At 43.6% G+C, this 15,217-nt stretch overlaps 1 protein-coding gene across 6 annotated transcripts in view; it reads left to right on the top strand.

The window, feature by feature from the left end:
- The first annotated feature begins 4,503 nt into the window (after window positions 1–4,503).
- The window catches only part of LOC116278733 (uncharacterized), a 36,250-nt gene continuing 25,536 nt past the window's right edge, over window positions 4,504–15,217 (top strand). For 4 of the 6 annotated variants that reach the window (XR_012079227.1, XR_012079217.1, XR_012079220.1 and 1 more), the window contains exons 1-4: window positions 6,924–7,228; window positions 8,321–8,436; window positions 9,016–9,154; window positions 12,691–12,823. Coding sequence is in view for 1 of the 6 variants with exons in the window: in XM_072974638.1 (XP_072830739.1) it covers window positions 4,508–4,691; window positions 12,691–12,823 (317 nt within the window). In the remaining 5 variants the exon portion in view is untranslated. Of the gene's footprint in view, window positions 4,692–6,923; window positions 7,229–8,320; window positions 8,437–8,690; window positions 8,885–9,015; window positions 9,155–12,690; window positions 12,824–15,217 lie in introns of those variants that run through there. The other 2 variants (XR_012079218.1, XM_072974638.1) reach the window with 2 other exon arrangements.

Raw genomic sequence — 15,217 nt, 5'->3', positions numbered from 1 at the left:
CTAACAACCTAGAGGCAGGTGGGGATGATAGCAGCCCTCAAGCCCTGTGAAAGCAAGAGGGAGACAAACCCAGGGCCCTGGAGGAGGGGCCGGCTTCTGGAAGGAGGAGCATATATAACAGGAGGCCCATAGGGCAGGACTCTGGGAGCCTTGTGGAGAGATTCCTTCTGCCTGAAGAGAAAAAATTCTCTCTCTTTTTTAATTGAAGTATAGTCAGTTTACAATGTGGTGTCAATTTCTGGTGTACAGCATAATGTTTCAGTCATACACATACATACATATATTCTTATGTATATTCATATTCTTTTTATTATAGTTTACTACAAGATGTTAAATAGTTCCCTGTGCTATATAGTAGGACCTTCGCTATTTTATATATACTAGCAGTATGTGTAAATCTCAAACTCCTAATTTATCCCTTCCCACCCCCTTTCCCCTCAGTAACCATAAGCTTGTTTTCCATGTCTGTGAGTATTTCTGTTTTGTAAGAAACTTCATTTGTCTTTTTTTTTAAGACTAAATACATAAGTGATATCATATGGCATTTTTCTTTGTCTTTCTGACTTCACTTAGAGTGATGATCTCCAGGTCCATCCATGTTGCTGCAAATGGCATTTTATTTTTTATGGCTGAGTAGTATTCCATTGTATATATACCACAATTTCTTTACCCAGTCATCTGTTGATGGACATTTAGATTGCTTCCATATTTGACTATTGTAAATAGTGCTGCTATGAACATTGGGGTTCATATATCTTTTCAAATTATGGTTCCCTCTGGGTAAAATGCCCAGCAGTGGAATTGCTTTATCAAATGGGAAGTATATTTTTAGCTTTTTTAGGAACTGCCATACTGTTTTCCATAATGGCTGTACCAAACTGCAAAGAATAGTCTAATTTACACCTTCCTTGACCTCTGATTACTTAATCTATGACTATTAATCAACATTTCTCTAAGGAAGAAACGTTAAATACTTGCATACTGCTCTCATACCTGATAAACCAAAACTTACACTTTTACAAGTGTAATTTGTTCCAATTTTTAAATGAATGTATATATTGAATGAAACTTGTACAATTTAACTAAATCACAAATCTGATAGATTCTCTTAAATGCTGAAAGTGGCTAGAACATTTAAAAAATATATTTGCTAACATCTGAGAGCTTCAGTACCAGGTCCTGTTCAGCTTTAGATATGTGATATTAATGATATTCAAAATGGCCCATGAGATAGATCCTCTGATTATGGCCTTGAAATTCAGACATGGAGAAATGAAGCAACTTGCTTACTTACAGTCACACAGGCAGCTGGGACTGGAGTCCAGGGTCCCATGCCATGTGCCCCTTTAGCATTGTAGTGAATACCAAATACATTGTAACCATTTATTAAAACGTTACAAAAATGCTAATATCTTTTATAGTAATCACTTCCTTGTTTTTGTTTGCAGTTTTATCATCTAAGCATTCGCTCCTACACGTTATATGTAAGTTTTACTTTATTTCTGAAAAAGTAGAAAAATACATATTGGATGATGTTGTGTCCAGTGCTATTTACTCAGCATGGTTTGTGAGATTGATCCATTTTGTTGCCTATAGTTGTGTTTCATTCATCTCCCTGTTGTGTAGTCTTTTTTTCGTTTATTTTTTATTTTTAATTGAAGTATAGTTGGTTTACAGTCCTGTGTTCCTTGTTGTGTAGTCTTTCTGTGTATTTATGTTCGTATATATACATTTATATCACTAATCATTTATCCTGAAATTGATGGGCTTTTGGGTTTTCTCCAGTTTGGGCTAGTGTAATGAATATGACACTGAACAGTCTTGTGTATGTTTCTGTATTTATCAGCTCAGGATACAATAACAGAATAACACATTTATTTTCTCACGGTTCTGGAGATTAGAAGTTCAAGTTCCAGGGAGCCACTGTGGGTGGCTTCTGGAGTGACCTCTGTCCTTGGTCTACAGATGGCTGCCTTTTCTCTGGGTCCAAATGGCCTTGGATGAGCTAGGAAGAGGAGTGGAGGGGTGGGGAAGAGAGAGGTTCTGGTGTCTCATCCTAGAAGGACACCAGTCCTGTCAGATTAGGGCTCCACCCTGAGGACTTCACTTAACCTTAATTTGGCCCCCTCTCCAGGTACAGCCCCACTGGGGGTGGGGCTTCTACAAAGGAACTTTGGGAAGGGATACAGCTCAGTCTGTAGCAGTCTCCCGGGGCACGCGCATGTAGTTTTGCCTTTTGCATTTAAAATTTAACTTAAGGTGCACGGTGTTTTATTGTGCTTTGCTTTATTTCACTTTTAGATACTGTGTTACTTTACAAATTACAGGTTTGTGGTAATCCTGCCTTGTCAGGTGATGGTCAGCAGTTTTTAGCAAGAAAGTATTTTTATTTATTTTGGGGGGGAATTAGGTTTGTTTGTTTGTTTATGGAGGGACTTGGGATGGAACCCAGGACCCGTGCATGCTAAGCAGGAGCTCTACCACTGAGCTGTACCCTCCTCCTACCAGAAAATACTGTTAAATTAAGGTGTGCGTGTCATTTTTTTAGACAACTCTCTTGCACATCTATAGACTACATTGAAGTATAGGGGTCCCTTTTACGTGCACTGGGAAGCCAAAACTTTGTGTGACTTGCTTTATTGCAATATTTGCTTTACCACAAGGTCTGGAACTGAACTCGCAGTATTTCTGAGGTCTGCCTGTACCTTGAATTTAATAGAACATTGTATTGAGTTAATTGCAGATTCCCATGCAGTTTTAAGAAATAGTCCAGAGTGGGAGGGGATAACTCTGTGGAAGAGTGTGTGCCTAGCAAGCACAAGGTCCTGGGTTCGATCCTCAGTACAACCATTAAAAATAAATAAATAAAAATGCAATTACCTCCCCCCAAATAAAGTAATAAATAAAAGTATAATAATAAAAATCCAGAAAGATTCTTTGTACACTTTTCCCGGCTTCACATAATGGTGACATTTTGAGGAAATGTTGTAAACCGTCACACCCAGGACATGGCTACGGGCTTTCTTCCCTAGCTTCATTTGCACTCATTTGTGTGTGTGTGTGTGTGAATTAGGGTCTACACAGTTTTCTCACCTATGTAGGTCTGTGTGTCCACCGTCACAGGAAGATCCCCGATGTTGCCTTCTTTATAGCCACAGCTGCTCCCTTGCCCCCTCTCAGCAGTTGATTTTTGTATGACGTAGCGTCACATATGTTTCCATTTCTTTTCTAAGTGATCTGTATTCAGTGGCCCTGGCATCCTTTATTCACAGGACCGTCCTTTGCCCGCTTTCCCGAAGCACCACCCCTGCTGTAAATCGTCTCCACGTGTGTATGAGTCCACTTTACGGCTCTTCCATTCATTGGTCTGATTGTTTCTTCTCACGTCGGAACCACGCTGCCTTAATTACTACGGCACCTTTAAAAAGGTGTTGCTGTCTAGTAGAAAAAGCTCTGTTTCTTATTTTCCTTCTGCAAACATTGTCTTGGCTATTCTTGGCCCTTTCTACTTCTGACTAGTTTCCAAGGGGGGGCGGTAGGGCTCAGTGGCAGAGCATGTGCTTAGCATGCATGGTGTGCTGGGTTCAGGCCCCAGTCCCACCATTAGAAATAAATAGACAAACCTAATTACCTTCCCCCCTCCCTGAAACAAGAAAGCTGACTAGTTTCGGAATGAATTTTCCACAGCAGGACCAGTTGACATCTCATTCTCAGAGCTAGAGGGAACTCACACTGTCGTTTCTTCTCTCTGACAAAAGGGGGCTTCAAGGCAGCAGCTGTGTGTTCCCCATCAATGTTGTCATGTTCATCTGACAACAGGATGGTTCTTACAAACCTTTGGCTCTATAACCTCCTGCCATGAAATGAGGAGTGAGAAAGCCAAGCTATGTCAAGTTTAGATTCCCCCCTCCCCTATTCTGAATGTAATTAGGTGACAGGGCTGTAGAAACTAGTCACCTCTAGTGGAACTGAGCTGGGAGTGGCTGTTGGGAGCCTTGGGTCCTCTTGCCTCCCGTGTACTACAGTGGGTCCCAGGGTCAGCATCTGATCTGCAGTGGTGTGGGAAGGGACAAAGCTCTCAGGCAGGAAGGGCCCTCCAGAATTGTCCAAAGTTGGGGCAGTAGGGCTGAGCCCAAAGCCCCTACATCCATCCGTCGCTGGAGGTGTGGCTGCTCTGGAAGAGAGCAGGACCCTGGGTGGAGCCGCCATCCTCAAAGGAGGTGATCCTTCTGACTGGCCTCTGAGAGCTGCTTCCTGGTACCTGTGCTGCCTGCAGCCGAGGGATGTGCTCTGGGATCCTGGAGGGTGGTCTGGGAGGCGCCATTCAGATCTGCTTCTCAGGTGTGCACTGGGAGCAACAACTCCAGTGCTCCGGGGGGTCTCACTTCCTGGGATAAACTTACAAGGGTTTATCTGTCTAAGGACTCATCGTCCCCTCCTGTTCTGTCCTTTGTAGGTTCCCCTAACCCTCATTTGTCGCCTCCGCTGGTCTCAGTTGCTTGCCTGGATGTATGACCCTGACCTTCATCCCGGAGACGTCAGCATCCCCTTCTTGGGTCTTGCCTGCTGTACTTTTCCACGTAACCAACACAGGGCCGGAGAGCAGCAAGAGAAGGCCACGCAGAACCCGACACCGCACCCTTCCCTGCCCTCCCTATTGACGCCGGGTCTCCCTCCTCCTGGCCCTTGCGGTGAGTCATCCCTGTCCAGGTGCTGACCTGCAGATCCCAGAGGGCTCGGGCAGCAGCTGGAGCACCATGTGCCCTGGTAGAAGTGTTCTCACCTTTGTCAACCAGGGGGGGAAGCCGAGGCTGCAGGGACAGGAAGCACCAGGGCCTCACGTGGGTCGCTCGGTCAGGGTAGGGCCTCCGTTCACCTTTCTGCTCCTCTGCCCTGAGTTCTGTCGGTGATGGAGCGCTGCATACATGTGACTGACGTGAGTACACACAGCTTCCTGGGGGAGGGCAGCTCATCCTGGGCTGACACCGGATCATTGGTGGAGGTGTCGGCCTGACAGCTGTTTGGTGCCAGATCATGTGATCAGACCCAGTGGCTCCCCTAGCCATGTTGCCCACTCCTGCTCTTTTAACATAAAGTGGGTCCCTTGATCTGAGGTGATACCATATGCTACCCTGTATTGGTGGTTTCAACATTGTTTAGAGATGCTGGCTGAGGTCCTGTGGGCAAACTCGTATCTGTAAGTGTCTATTCCCATCAGAATTAACTGCTGCCCCTTTCAGGGTAGAAGGGACTCCACTGTCATCAGCTTCTTTGACGCTGCAACAAACAGGGGAGTGTTACCTAATCAGAACTCGTTCTGCTCACCGCACGACAGCCGAGGTGTTAGGGGAAGGTATAGCGACTTTATTTGCAAAGGCCAGCAGACTGAGAGGATGGCAGCCTAATGTCTTGGATAGCCATCCTGCTCCAGTCAGAATACAGGCTCATTTCATACACAAAACAAAACAAAGCAAAACAGAGGAGGGGGTGTGGTTGGCTGTGCAAACTTCTTGCTGCAGGCATTCTTTGTTCTTGCAGCCATCCATGTGGGTCAGGTCATGGTGTCCCTGTAAACCTCCAACAAAACAAAGATGATTCTCTAGTTTGCAACTTGCTATCTCTATGTAAGTGCAGAAAAGCTACCCTCCTTAAAGGTCAGAGCCCCCAGAATAGGCTCTCCTGTAGATTTCAGGCTAAAGGCAACATTGTTTCACAAAAGGTGCAGAGCCTGGAAGACTAAACCTGGAAAGCAGGCCAGGCACAGTGGTTAAAATTCAAGGAACAGATCCAATATAGAGTCAGATTTGTTCTCTATTACAGCGCTGGGAAAACCTTTGCTAAACATTCACTCTTAAAACACTGGCTGTGATCCAGCATCCAAGTAGCCTGGGAATCAGCAGTTCTAGACGTCTCTTGCGCTAGTCACCACGAGCTTCACTCACTGCATGTCACTTTTTTCAAGGAGAGAACAGTGCCAAAACATTCTTTCCTAGTGCTATTCAAAAGTTTCCATGTATCTAATGTGGGAACGTTCTTTTCAATGAGGAGGGATTGGCTTTGTCATTTATTGGCTGTGAAATCACTGGTTATAACAAAACTTGTCATGAGCAAGAAGAGCCCTGCTGCCCCAGGCCTTCCGTTCAGTTAGCTGTGTGCGTCACTCACTGGGTACAGCTCTTCCCCTGAAAGACACTGTGCCTAAGAGGTCCTGCATCCCAGCTGGTGACAGCAGCGCTCTGCCCACCATGAAAGCAAGGCTTCGATGCAGCGCGGAAGTCGGTCTCATCTGTTCCCCGTAAGGGCACCGGGCATGGTGAGCCTTTCAGAATTCTGGGAAAACAGCTTCTTTCCACCTGTTAAATGATTTACTCCATGCTTTAAACTCTGGAAATAACAATATTTCTGTGAAAAAAACTCTGAGCCTGAGATTTCTATTATGTAGCCAGCAAGAACATCTAAATATGGAAAATCTAGGAACAGGATTTTACATGCCCTGGAAAAGGCTTTCCCATCCATTCACTGATAAAACATCAGGTATGGCTAAGCACCCAAGCAGCCAGAGAAAATGAACCGTCCAGGGCTGTTAATCTATGCACTGCTAGCTCCATTCACAGTCTAACTTTTTGTGACTGACAGATTTGTCTAAACTTTCTTCCATAGCGTACTAAGAAGTCTGTTTGTGTGTGATACAAGAACAAATTTTTACGTGCAGAAAAAAGGCCTTTTCGCCCATGGCCTTTAGAACACAGGCTGTAACTAGGCTTCTGATTAGAAAAGACTACAGGGCCCGTATTCACTGGACTACATACATCCCTCACTGAGCATGACTTTCTTCATTGTAAGAACATTATGTCTACAATTTCTCTCATAGGTAGTGACAACAGCTTCTACCACGGAACACTGTGCAGGCAAAGTGAAAAAATGTCCTTTGTATCTCCTCTCAGAATATTGGGTATAACAAAGCTTGAAGAAGCCTAAGAAAACAGCTAAAATTTTTACTACATGCATGACTCTGAATCTATCAACTTTTCTGTGAAAGAACTCTGAGCTTCAGATTCCTACCGCGTAGTCAGTAAGAACATCTGTATGTTGGGAACATGGGGAGAGGACTTGGAGAGTCTTTCTCATCCATTCAGTGTTAAACATCTCAGTGTGGATCAGCATCCAAGTGGCCTGAGAAACAACACTTTGACAGGTCTCTTCAACAATTCACCACTAGCCTCACACCGTAAGTGACTTTTTTCTATTGAAAGAGCACCATATCTAAAATTTCTTTAGTTTAGTTTTAACCAAGTGTGTATATACCTAATATGGGAGCAAGAATTTACACTAGGGGAAGACTTTCTCATCTGTGGGCTCTTAGACATGGGGTACAGGGAAGCTTTTGAGGAGCAGGAGAGGCAATGCTGATCCAGGTCCTTAGGCAGTTGGCATCACGCACTCCTCCTCGGGCATAATGTCAGTTCACTGAAAGAACACACGTTTGAAGTCCCTTTCATGTAGCTAGGAGCAAGAGCTCTGAAACTCTAATATGGAAGCAAAAGTTTACATACAGAGTGAAACGATCTCACATTATTTCCTGGGTATAGTGAAGCTTGAAGAAATTTGAGAAAACAGTTTCTATAAACCTGTTAAAAGATTCACTATATGTATGACTCTCTGGGCATAACAGCATTTCTGTGAAAGAACTCTGAGTTTACGATGCCCTCCACGTAGCTAGTAAGAACTTGCACACACAAAGAATGTGGAAACCGTATGACACGCAGTCAGAAAGGCTTCAGCACCCGTGCACTGGTATCACTCTCAGTATGACTCAGCGTCCAGATGGAGGCTCTTACCTGCTAGCTTGTAGGAATCTTAGGCACAGAGTCCTTCCCGAGAACTATTGTTAAATCCAGAGAGTCATCAGGTAGCGAATCTTTTAACAGATTTAAATGCTGTTTTCTCAGGTTTCTTTACTTCCCTACAGCCTGTGTCCTGAAAGGAAGTCGAGGAGGGAAACTTTCATCCTGTATGGGAATCTTGCTTCCATATTACATGTGTATAGCTGTTTTTACTAGCTGTGTGAAAGACATTTTAGGAGAGATTTCTTCCAGTGAGCGCAAGTTATTCCCAGAGGGTGGTGCGTGTAGTCAATTGAATAAAGAACCTGTAAGTAGCACTTTTCTTGCTACTTAGAAGCTTCCCTGCACCCAGTGTTCTAACACAGCTCATGGACAACAAATCCCTCTCACCGGCATGTAACAGCTTGCTGCGTTATTAGTCATGTATAGCTCTTGTTATTACTCTGCAAGAGGGTGTTGACTTTGTGACTTTTCAGTGGCAGGAAGTACCCACAGTGAGTGAAGCTGGCAGTGAACGCTGCATCAGACCCACGGAACAAGTGTTTCCCGGGCCACCTGAAAGATAATTCACACCTTGGTTTTAGGAGAGAAGGTATGTGAAAGCTTTCCAAGTGCATAAATGTTTTATTCCCATATTACATATAGAGAGATGCTGTTACTAGACACAGAATAGAAATCACTGGCCCATTGTTCTTTCTGAGAAACATTTTTGTACACAGAGAGTCATGCACGTAGTAAGTCATTTAACAGATTCATAGAAGCCTATTTCTGATACTTCTTCCACTGTGGTATAAACCATTTTCTTACAGGCAAGAGATGGATGCTCCTTTCGCTCTGCACGTAAGGTCCTGATTCCGTGTTAGAGACAGACAGCTGTTAGCAGCGCTATGAAGGAAATGGTAGGCTCTGTGCTCTTCCAGTGAATGGAACTTATACCCAGTGAGTGATGTACACGCTCAGCTCAACAGAGGACCTCGAGCAGGCTACAAAGAAACCTCTTCGCTGTGCTCAGCCTGCCCCTAAGTGAGAAACTTCCCCATGTATGTGTAAAAGCTCGTTCCCATATTAGATACACACAAGCTTGTTAGTTTGCACACATCTGTGTATAAATATGAAAAACAACACGCATCACCACACAGGCTGAAAGGCTCCCTCCTCTCCTTCCTTTCAGGACACTGGCTACGGGGAAGCTTAAAGAAACCTGAGAAAACAGCATTTAAATCTGTTAAAAGATTCGCTACCTCATGACTCTGGAGTTAACAGTAGTTCTCTGGAAGGACTCTGCGCCTAGGATTTCTGCAAGCCGGCAGGTAAGGACCTCTAAGTATAAGGGACACGGGAGTGGGAGTTTACACGGACTCAGAACATCCCTGCCGCCCACCCAGGGGCAGATTTCTAGGCGTGAGCCAGCGCCCAGGCAGCGTGGGCAGCAGTGATGCCACAGGCCTGTTAAACCACTCGCTGTCAGCCTGCGCATTTTTGTCCTTCTTTTCAGCAAAAGAAGACTGTCTAAACCTACGTTCATGGACTGTTAGCAACTCTGTACTTACACTGGATGAGACGGCACGGCTTTACACGCACATGGAAAGGCTTGCTCACGTCAGGGCTGTTAGAGCCCTGGGCAGCGGGTCGCACCTGCGTAGCAGGGAAAGAAGTGCTGCCACAGGCCCCTTGTTCGCTGACCCCGTGCCTCTCTCACTGGGCAAACTTCCTTCCACTGAAAGAAAGCTCTGCCTAAGGTCTGTCTCATGGAGACACTAAGGACAGCTATTTGTATCGAATATGGGGGTAAGATTTTAGATGCAGGTTGGAAGGTGCTCTCACCTATTTTTTGTTAGAACACAGAATAGCAGTGTGAAGAAACCCCGGAAAACAGCTTCTATAAATCTGTTTAAATATTCGCTGCATGCGAGACACTCTGGTTACAATAGCATCTCTCTGAAAGGACACTGTGCCTGTACTTTTACAGTGTAGCTAGTGACAGCATGTGTGTATAACGTATATTCAAGCAAGACTTTCCTGAAAGGCTCTTGCATATCTTCACCGTTAAAACCTGGCTCTGACTCAGCTTCCAGGAAACCCGAGAAGCAGTAGTTGGACAAGTCTGTCAAACACGTCACTACCAGCATCACTCGCTGTAACTTGTTCTGCTGAAAGAACACCACGTCCAAACTTCTTTCGTAAAGTCCCACTAAGGCTACGTATCTAATCCAGGTACAGTTTTTTACATGCAGATGAAGGGCTGTGTCATCCACGGCTGCTTAACAACCTGGGTGTAGCAAAGCCTATATGTAGCAGGAGACCTACGGCCACCGGCCCTCCACTCACTTGACTGTGTGTATCACTTGCTGGTTATTTGATTCATTGACTACGAGAACACCGCGCCTAAAATTTCTTTCATACAGTTAGTTACAACAGGCATGCCTGTCTATGTAGCATGAAAGACAGACCTCACATGCAGAGTGATGGAGCTCACACCTATTGTCTGTAAGAACACTGTATATGGCAAAGCTTGGAGACGTCTGTAAAATCAGATTCTGTAAATATGTTAAACGATTCACTGCGGGGATGACTCACTATGTGTAACAGTGTTCCTCCAAAAGAACCTCGCGTCTAACTTTTCTGTCTATCTTGTTGTTCTGTGTTCACACAGGAAGACTTTTGTCTCCAGTCACTGTTAAAACTACATGCATCACTTACTGGGTACAGCTTCTCCCTGAAAGAACCTTGTGCCTACATGTTCTTTCATATGGTCAGTTACAGCAGCTATACATCTGTATCTCTTTACATATACCTAGTGTGGAAACCAGACTTTTCATGCAGAGAGAAGGACGCTCTCATTCTCTGCTTCTTAGAACACTGTTTGGAAAGGAGTGTCCAGAGATTTCTTAATTTACAGGTGCATGACTCATTCTGTACAGCCATATAGCTCTGAAAGGACACTGTCTCCCATTTCTGTCATGGGGCTGAAGACAACATCTATACATAATCAACATTTCAGCGGGACTTTTTATACATACTATGAAAGGCCTCTACTTCCATTCACTGTTAAAAAGTTTTGATATGGCTCAGCTTCCAAGTAGGCTGATAAAACCTAACTCTACAGGTCTGTTACACAACTTAATCCGCGCCTCACTTATTGTGTGTAACTTTCTGTCACTGAAAGAAACACTGTGTCTAAAATTACTTTTATAGATCTTTTAAGAAGTGTGATTGTCTGTCTATCTATCTACATGGGAACAAGGTTTTGTATGCATCTGGGCAGGCTTCCTCACCTATGGAATGTTAGAATACAAGGTGCAGAAAAATGCCTAAGTTCCCTAACAAACACTGCTTCTGCACGTCCTTTTGTCAGTTGACTGCCTGCCTCGCTTACCGAGTGTAACTTCCTTTCCAGAGTGCAAGAACACTCTGACCGAAGTTTAAAGTTTCTTTCACATAACTAGTAGCAACAGCCATATGTATTTATGTGTCCCTGACATGGTAGGAAGACTTTCCATGCGTAGTGAAGGGATTCTCTATTTTGTGTTAGAACAGTGGTTATAGACAAGCTTAAGGAAACCTAAGAAAACAGCGTTTTACAGATCTACTAAATATTCAGCAGATGCATGACCCTCTGAGCATAAGACTATTTCTCTGACAGAACACTGTGCCTAAGATTTCCATCTTGTGTCTACTAACACCACCTGTGTGTAACTCCAAGTTATCCCTCCCTCCGCCTTCCCCCACCTCGATAACCGTGTTTGTTCTCTACATCTGTGAGTCTCCTTCTGTATTGTAAATGAGTTCATTTGTGTTACTCTTTTAAATTCCACATATAAGTGATATCATATGATATTTGTCTTTGAGTTAATTCATGTAGTTTGATAATCTCTAGGTTCATGTATGTTGCTGTAAATGGCATTATTTCATTTCACGTTATGCCTGAGTAATATTCCATTGTGTATATATACCACATTTTCTTTACCCTTTGATATGTCGATGGATGGTTGCTTCCAGGTCCTGACTATTGTAAATAGTGCTGCTATGAACATGGGGGTGCATATGTCTCTTCCAGTTAGAGTTTCATGTGGATATATGTCCAAGAGTGGGATTGCTGGATCACAGGGTAATCTATTTTCAGTTTTTTGAGGAATTTCCATACTGTTTTCCATAATGGCTACACCAAACTACATTCCCACCAGCGGGGTAAGAGGGTTCCCTTTTCTCCACACCCTCTCCAGTGTTTATCATTCATGAACTTTTGAGTGATGGGCATTCTGACTGGTGTTTTGTAGTTTTGATTTCCATTTCCTTTGATAATTAGTGATGCTGAGCACTTTTTCAAGTGCCTATTGGCCATTTGTCGTCTTCATTGGAGAAATGCTTGTTTAGGTCTTCTGCCATTTTGGATTGGGTTGTTTGTTTTTTGTTTTTAAAAGTTATGAGCTGTTTATATATTTGGGAAATTAAGCCTTTGTCAGTCAAACATTTACAGATATTTTCTCCCATTCCGCAGGGTGTCGTTTTGTTTTGCTTATGGTTTCCTTTACTGTGCAAAAGCTTGTAAGTTCAGTTAGGTCCCACTTGTTTATTTGTGCTTTTATTTCTGTTGCTGGGGTAGACTGCCCTGGGAGTACACTGCTGAGATGTGTGTCGGGTAATGTTTTGCCTATGTTTTCTTCTAAGAGGTGTATAGTGTCTTGTCTCCATGTTTGTCTTTAAGCCATTTTCAGTTTATCTCTGTGTAGGGCGTGAAGGGGTATTCTAACTTCATTGATTTACAGTCAGCTGCCCAGTTTCTGAGCACCACTTGCTGAAGAGACTGTCTCTTCTCCATTGTTTATTTTTGCCTCCTTCGTCGTAGGACGCGGGAGCGCGCCCAGAGCGTGTGGACGCTGGGCGGGAGCCGGGTGCCCCTGGACCAGCTCCCGGAGGAGGAACGTGGCCGGGGGTCTGGGCCGCTGCTTTCTGTCACTTCTGCTGCCGTCGCCGGGCAGGTAAGGGGGCGCTGGTGGGGGCGTGCAGGTCGGGGAGCCGGCGGGTGAGGCCTGTGCTGTGCAGCTGGGGAGGCGCACAGGGAGGGGTGCGGAGGTGAGGTCCGGGCCCCGTGTCCCTGTTCGGACCCTGAGGCAGGTCCCAGGCCGCTGCCCTGGTTGAGGTAACCCCCTCCCCCAGATTAGTAATCACTGAATCCTGCGTCTTTCTTGCTGCAGCTCATGTGCGGTTTTGGGAAAGTGACTGAATTATTATGGCTGAATAATATTCCTCTGTGTGTGTGTGTGTGTGTGTGAATCACATTTGTTATCCATTCATCCACTGATGGACACTCAGGTTGTTTTCGTATCTTGGCTATTGTCAATAATGCTGCAATGAATATGGGGTGCAGTTATCACTTCATAGCGTTTTTATGTCCTTTGGACAAATACTCAGAAGTGGAATTGCTGGATCCCATGGATCTATTTTAATTTTTTAAGAACTCTCCCTATTTCCATCATGGCTACACGAATTTACATTCCTGTCAGTAGTGCACCAGGGTTCCCTTTTCTCCACATCCTTGCCAAGTCTTATTTCTTGTGTTTTTGCTGACAGCCGTTCTGACATCTCTCATTGTGGTTCTGATTTGCATTTCTCTGATGATAGTGATGTTTTGTCCCTTTTCGCGTCCCTGTTAGCTGTCTGCATGTTTCCTTTGGAAAAATGGGTATTCAGATTTTCCGTCAATTTGTAAATCAGATTGTTTGTTTTCCCTATGAAGTTACATGAGTCCTTTATGTATTTTGAATATTAACTCTTTGTCAGAAATAGGATTTGCCAATCGTTTCTCCCATTCAGTAGGCTGCTTTTATTTTGCTGATGGTCTCCTTTGCTGTACAGAAGCTTTTTAGTTTGATGTAACCCCAGCTGTTTATTTTGGCTTTTGTTGCCTTTGCTTTGTGGTGTTTAATGTTAAATATCATCATCAGGATGGAAGTCAAGTTGTTTATGCTTAAGTTTTCTTCTAGGAGTTTTTATGATTTTAAGTCTGATGTTGGATTACTTCGTGAATACTTGTGCATCTTGCTCAGGGGCCATGCTAATGTATCATTCCAGTTTTAGTATATGTGCTTTCCCTAAATGTGCACTTCCCACCAAGGGGAAATTTAAATTGACCTTATCCTCTGCTAGTCAAACTTGAAGAATATGGATTTGTAATGTCTCTTAGAGACTGTTTCCCGCAACCGCATTCTGTAGTCTTCTCTACAGAAGGACGTGTGGGATGTTGTTCCTGAGAACGCTGAGGACATGGTGACAGTCACAGCACTGTTACTGATTAGTTGAATCCTAAGAGAAAAACTCTAAAATGTGCTTAGGGAAAGGTAGTCACTTTCACTAATTAAAAGAAATACCGTTGTAGATTCCTTGACGATGACTGATCACTAAAAATATCAATATGATAAAACAGACTATGTACTTACTGGTCCCTCACAACATTCCTAGTAGACGAGCACCTTTGTTTTTTCTCTTTAGGGTACGGAATTAGGTTTATTCCTCTGCTAATCTTTTGGACAAATTTTCAAGATCCAGTTGCTGGTTCAGTGGAAAAGTTGACCTAGAGCAACTTAGAAATGTATAATGTGACTCTCTGTTAAACAATTTTGCATGTATGTTCATTAATGCGTTTTCATGAGATCTTACATGTTCAAGAACTTCCAGTTCATTTATATAACGATAAATCTTCAAAGAAAGTTTGAGCACAGCAAAGCAAATGCATTTTTGCATTGCGCACTCTTTTCAATATAAAGCTATGCTGAAAGAAATTTTCTGGAATTACCTTTTGGTCTCTGGCTTGTCTGGTATTCATCTACAAGCATGTCCAATGTGTTGTTTGAAGATTTTTTTTTCCTTTCTTAGCAATGAAAACTATACCATTAATTATTTTCTTTTCCACATGAAAGTTTATTTATAGTAGTTACACAGTAAGAATAAAAAGGAAACGCTAGATAAACCTCACAAGATTTTGGTTTGAAACTGATAGACCAAGGCCTGATGTGACAGGTGCACTTCAGAAGACTGAAGCTCTGAGCAAAATGCCCTGGAGGATAATCAAACTCTGGGAGAGAGGATAGTGTGTGTATGAGATGATTAATCTGTGACCTGTAAAACAGACTCTATAAATTTCGACCCTCAATCCAGCAGTAGGAACGAGTCTCCTTCCCTAATGCGCTTGCTGCCCTCTTATGAAATGACTGGTCCTCCAAGCCCATTAAGGAGCATTGAGGCCTCTGGAAACGTAGTTCACACAAGAGAAGCAACTTACCCATGGGACTAAAGATCTGCTGGGAAAGGATAGAAGGACATATCTGGCCTAAATTAAAGCCCAGAGCCCATTAAAGAAATCAAAGCCCATTAAA

This window comes from Vicugna pacos, chromosome 2 (genome assembly GCF_048564905.1).
Source record: "Vicugna pacos chromosome 2, VicPac4, whole genome shotgun sequence".
Lineage (NCBI taxonomy): Eukaryota > Metazoa > Chordata > Mammalia > Artiodactyla > Camelidae > Vicugna > Vicugna pacos.
Note: the sequence above shows the minus strand (reverse complement) of the source record. Positions and strands in the feature narration are given on the sequence as shown.